The sequence below is a fragment of the Centruroides sculpturatus genome, unplaced genomic scaffold (assembly GCF_000671375.1).
Source record: "Centruroides sculpturatus isolate CEXI.00-Female unplaced genomic scaffold, Cexi_2.0 scaffold966, whole genome shotgun sequence".
NCBI lineage: Eukaryota > Metazoa > Arthropoda > Arachnida > Scorpiones > Buthidae > Centruroides > Centruroides sculpturatus.
In genome coordinates this window covers 36,005-41,934 of record NW_019385273.1, presented here as the reverse complement: position 1 = coordinate 41,934, position 5,930 = coordinate 36,005, and the positions used below count along the sequence as shown (strand labels likewise).

General features: G+C 34.1%; 1 protein-coding gene across 1 annotated transcript in view; it reads left to right on the top strand.

The window, feature by feature from the left end:
• Positions 1 to 5,930, top strand: part of LOC111637020 (probable tRNA N6-adenosine threonylcarbamoyltransferase, mitochondrial) — a 29,478-nt gene that overhangs the window by 9,601 nt on the left and 13,947 nt on the right. Inside the window, exon 4 of the mRNA XM_023382422.1 lies at positions 745 to 874. Within this exon, the coding sequence (XP_023238190.1) occupies positions 745 to 874 (130 nt within the window). The remainder of the gene's footprint in view (positions 1 to 744; positions 875 to 5,930) is intronic.

The following is a 5,930-nucleotide window of genomic DNA, read 5'->3' as shown; positions in this document are numbered from 1 at the left end:
CCTACAATTTTTTGTTTATAACGTAGTTTATACGGATTATTTTCAAAAAAATATACGTATTTTGGAAATGTTGAGTCGAATTAGTCTAGAATCGATTAATTTTATGAAAGAAAACCTTTCAAACAGCCGTAGTCCGTAAACTATGATTCCTACAAAATTGATTCACAAAGAACGGAACGTATCTACCGTCTTATAGGGGGATCTACTGTAAATGATTTTATCATTAAAAATTCTGAAGTTGAAGTATTCTAATCATGGCTCTAACTTAAATTTATTTATCTTTTAAAAATGAATTTCAAATAAAACAGTTTTTATATTTTATAACTCTATAAGAAATTTTCATTTGTTGAGAATAGATTACAAGAAATCTTATTATCTTTAATATGTTTTTGAGTTATAGACCATTTTTTTTAATTGAAAACTCATAAAGATAACTTTTATGAAATTCTATATTTTTTCAAATATTATTCTTATAAATGATTGTGAATAATAACTATATTTAAAATGAATAGAATAGAACTTTTTAAGAACTTTATTTTTTAATCAGTTTTATCATAATTATTATAAAACCTTATCTGAAACTCCATGTGACAATACTGTATCGCAACTGCTGTATATGTAATATTGCATGTTTAAAATATATTGTTGTATAAATTATAAGTTGAAAAAATTCAGATATTTTTCTTTAATCAGTTTTTATATTTATTTGGTTTATGTTTAACTCAAATGTTACAATTATTTCAGAGTAGAATTCCCTTTTCTTGTTCTTTTGGCTTCTGGTGGACATTGTCAAATTGCTCTTGTCCAAAATGTCAATAAATTTCTTCTTCTTGGTACAACTATTGATTGTGCACCTGGAGAAGTTCTTGACAAGGTAAAAATTTTATATTAAAATCATTATAATTAGTATAATGTAAAAATAAATTACACTGTGCAGAATTTAAGAATTTGAAGATTGGGTATTACATAAAAGAAAATACTAAAGACAAGTTAATAAATGACAAGTTAAATTCCATGTAACTTGTCATTTACAACATATACAAAATGTTCATAATTTCCAGAAAATGTATCATATCATTGTTTTATTTGTAAAAATTATATTGAGAAATAGAACATAAATGTAAACAGAATTAAAATATGGAATTTTCTGAAATAATAACTATTAAATATATTCAATATAATAAAAATTAACTTCTGTTTCTTTAATTTGTTTTTTTACAGAAGATATAATGAGGCTTATATAATTTGCATAATACATATGTAATACTATAATTTGATACAAATAAATCAATGTATAAAAATCAGTATTATAATTTGAAGAAAGATACAGTGAGTATTCATTAATCTGGTACCCAATAAATGGAATTGTCTGATGATGATCCAGAATGATAGTATTTTGCAGATTTTTTTTTATTTAAAGCATATTTCTTCTTGTGCCCCACACAAATATTACACAAGGCCTATAGCAGTAAGTTATGAGATAAAAACAACAAGAGACGCTACTTATTAAAAATAAAAGAAAGAAAATCTAAAAACTGTCTATTGGCATTACTAGTAAATACATTTAATTAATGAGAATTTTCAACAGTATATAACTGTCTTCTTCAGGTAATATGAAAGATGGGATGTTATAAAATGTGGAGATAGAACACATTTCAAATTGCTCTTAATGCACAAGCATAACAATTTTTTTATAAATAAAAATACAAAGTTATACATCAGTACAAAATAAATGTAATACAATGGCTAACAAAAATTAACAGAATTAATATATGCAGAAAAGATTGATAAGAATATAAAGAAAATTTAAACAAAACATAAACACTGGAGACTCATTGTCACTAGTATGTTTTTTCACATAACTGCATGACCTATGATTTTAGCATAGGTCATGCAGTTATGATTCATGCTAAAATCATAGGTCATGATTTTATGCTATGTCATTCTATGCTAAAATCATAGGTCATGACCTATGATTTTAGCATAGGTCATGATTCAATAGTGCAACCCATAGCTCTGGAATATCAAATATGGAAGTGTTGCATGGGAACATTACTGTAATAAGCAAAGACTCTCATATGAACAAGATTCTCCTAGGCAACTTTTCCACCCAAACCAGCATAGGTTTAGGAAAAACAGAAGTATGGGGACAGCCCTCTGCCAACTTATGGGGATCATTAAAGAAGCCAAACAGAAAGACATGCATATGATAGCTGTTTCTATAGATTTCAAGGGAGCATTCGACTATGCATGGTGGCCTGCAATATCAGACTCCCTCAATAACAATAATTTCCCCAAGAACATCACTACTTTATTCAGGAGTTTTTTACAAGACAGAACAGCATGTATTAAAACAAGCACAACTACACTCACAAAGTGGCTTTGCTGATGACACGCTGATTACAATGAAGCACAGGAACCAAGAGGTGCTGCAAATTAACATGAATAATCTATTAAAGTCTGTCAATAGATGGGCCAAAAACAACAAACTTAAAATCAATATTGAAAAATGTAACTCAATAGTTTTTCCTAGGAAAAGACCTCTAGACAAGCACCCAGCTATCAAAATCAATGGCCAAAAGATCCAGACAAGTACTGAAATAAAATATCTTGGGATCCTGATAGATAACACTCTCACTTGGAATCCCCATATTCAGAACATCAAGAAAAAATGTATTAAACTCGCCCATTCTCTGCACTCTATTTGTAAACACCATACTAGCAGAACAATCTACAAGTGTGCTATTGAACTGGTGGTTCTCTATGGGGCTGAGGTATGGGAAAAGGCAGCCACCAAGCAACAGACTAAAAGAAAATCTTATCCATCCAACGAGCCTGTCTGCTAACTGTAGCAAGAGCCTACACAACAGCACCTACCAATGCACTCCAGGTACTGGCAAACTTAGCTCCTTTAGACCTCAAAATCCTGGAAACATACTGGAAGTTTCACCTTAGTAGAAATCCTGTGGCCTCCTTAAAAAAATTGATCTTCCTACAAGTATTAAAAACATAGCCAAGGATATCATTAAACACAATATGGACTACACCCACAAGTACTACAAACTACACCCTGCCTGCAGCCAGCATCCTATATTCAATATCCACATCTCTGCCCAAGGAAATTATTCATGGTTCAAAATCTTTACGGATGGGTCAAAGACACCAGAGGGTGTAGGGTGTTCTGCAGTTATCATTGGACCAAATGAACAGAACATTTGGCAGATGAGTGGAAAACTGGAAGGATATTGTACAGTCAACCAAGCTGAGAGCCTTGCAATACTCAAGGTTTTCCAGTATGTAGACACTCACTTTAATGGGAAAAATAAAATTTATGTGGAAATTCTTAGTGACAGCAAGACAGCCTTACTACAAGTCCACAAATTAAACACAAAAGTGAACATCATTGCATGAACAGTAATCCTTCTCCAGTGCCTATCTGTGAAAGGCCATAAGGTCTCTTTTACATGGGTTAGGGGCCACTCTGGCATTGGGGGAAATGAGAGGGCCGACCTTATTGCAAGAAGGCAGCACGATCATCAACAGAACCAGTGTTTGGAGAGCTCCCCAACTGTTGGCTTCATGAGGATTTAAAAAGTTACTATTTTGGACTGGCAAGCCAGATGGAACAGCAAATGTACAGGAAGAACTACCCATGATTTCCTGCCTGACATTGCAAGTAGGCAAAGGATGGGCTACTTCCCCCTGATTTCCACCTATCCCAAATCCTTGCGGGGCATGGGAACTTCCATGCCTACTTAAGAAGATTTCTCCACAAAGGAGACGGAATATGTGACTGTGGTTTGGGCAAAGACGAATATCACACCATGTAATCTTCAGGTGTCCCAAGTTTAAGACACTAAGAAAGACCTTCACCGAGACCTTGTACAGGTGTAGCCTCCATTGGCCCTGTGCTCCAAAAGACTTTTTCATGAGTAAACAGACATTAAACGCTTTAAAGAACTTCATCATGGGTACCGGGGTCATGGTACCTTTGTTCTAGAATTCTCTAGGCATCCCAGCTGTTGGCTTCACTTGGAAACCCATTGTAACCTGGCCGAACTGGCTATTTGGGGATTCCAGTCTTGTTACATTCCCACTGGATCCTGGCCATGTTGGCCATCGGGGGGACTTGTGTTGTGTTGTATTCCCCTGTATTATGGCCGAGTTGGCTATCTGGGGTTCTTTGCATTGTTGCTTCCCATTGTAACCTGGCCGAGTTGGCTGTTGATACTTTTCGTGTTTATTTTTAGTTATTTGTTTTATTTTATTACTATTATTATTTTTTTCTTCCCTCGCATTTAACTTTATGCTTTTGTACTCCAACACATTCCAGGTTGGTATTTTCAGCAGCTTGTGTCGATTTCCCATGTGCATAGCTGTCAATTGCTCGCATTCCCTGTCTCCCTAGAGGCAGTACCATATGCGGGCTTATTTTTTGTATATATTTTGACCATACTGTTATCTGTGGGCTATGCTCCATGTGTTGTAACTAAAGTATACTCAATAAATGGAACATGACGGCACCATGGTTCCCATTCCACACTTTCTTATCATTCCTTACTTTTCTTCCCTCTTCTCACTTCCTCTAAAACTCTTCATCCTTCCTTTTCAAAGGCTATGCCGTAAGGTTCAGCCTTCTAACACTTTTAAACATATCATATCATATCATATCTCCACAGCAAAGGGAAGCTACATCCATACCAGTTTGGATTCCGACTAGGAAGATCCACCACTGATGCTGCACTTTGTGTTAGGGACATGATCCACAATGCTTGGACCAAGAACAAACACACCATTCTCATCAGCATCGATTACCACAAGGCTTTCGACCACCTTTGGTGGCTAAGTGTCATTTATCGCCTCAAAGAGGATGGTTGCCCGAGAAACATTTACCAACTGACGAAGGACTATCTAAGCAACAGGAAAATTATCTTTAATCAAATAACTTCTCTATTACTAAAAACATCAACATAGGATGTTCCCAGGGATCCAGAAGTGGACCTGGACTCTGGAACATGAATTTCAATAACCTTTTGTTCTCCACCAATACTAACAAGGATATTAAAATTCAAGCTTTTGCCGACGGTTTCCTTCTTATGGTTTCACACCAGAATTTTGGTCGCCTGGCCAACATTACCAACACCTGCTTCAAAGACATCTATAATTGGAGTGATAACAAGCTACTGTTAAACTATGACAAATGCATTGATTTGGTTTGTACCAGAAGAAATAAGAGAAATAGGTTACAGTGCCCACCAGGGATTTACATCAATGGCAAATAAATAAAGATTGCTCAAGAACTCAAGTATCTTGTAATATACTTTGACAAAAAACTTAACTGGCACTCCCATGTCCATAATATCTGTAGGCAAACGGAACAAAAGGCAAATCTTTTAAACTGGCTGTCAGCAAAACGTTTGGGCCTAAACTATAAAAATAGTAGATTAACACGTTAACTGCTTGTTGTAATATGATACTTTCCGTCAAGGGGGGGCCAAAAAATGAAAATTTGATATCTAATAATTGATTATAACGTAAATAAAAGGGTCGATGTACAACAGTCACGAGAGCGACGATAAGAAAAGTATATATAAACAAAAACTGGGGAGTCGTATGACCTTGAACCTGACACTTCTTTCTCCCAGGCAATAAATTTTACAACCCCACTGTAATTAGACTTTCTTCCCTACTTAAAAGTATTTACATCTGTGTGTTAAAGTATTTCACACTTTGTTTCGACTGCAAATGATGTTTTTTTTTTGTAAATATATATTAAAACGCACTTATATACTTTAATTTTTTTTTAATAATATTATTTACTTTATATGCGATAAAAGAGGATAATTAAACTAATTTTCGATATTTTAAATTATTTACTATTAAAATAAACCACTATCAGATATAAAATAGAGTTTTATTTAAAAAAAAAA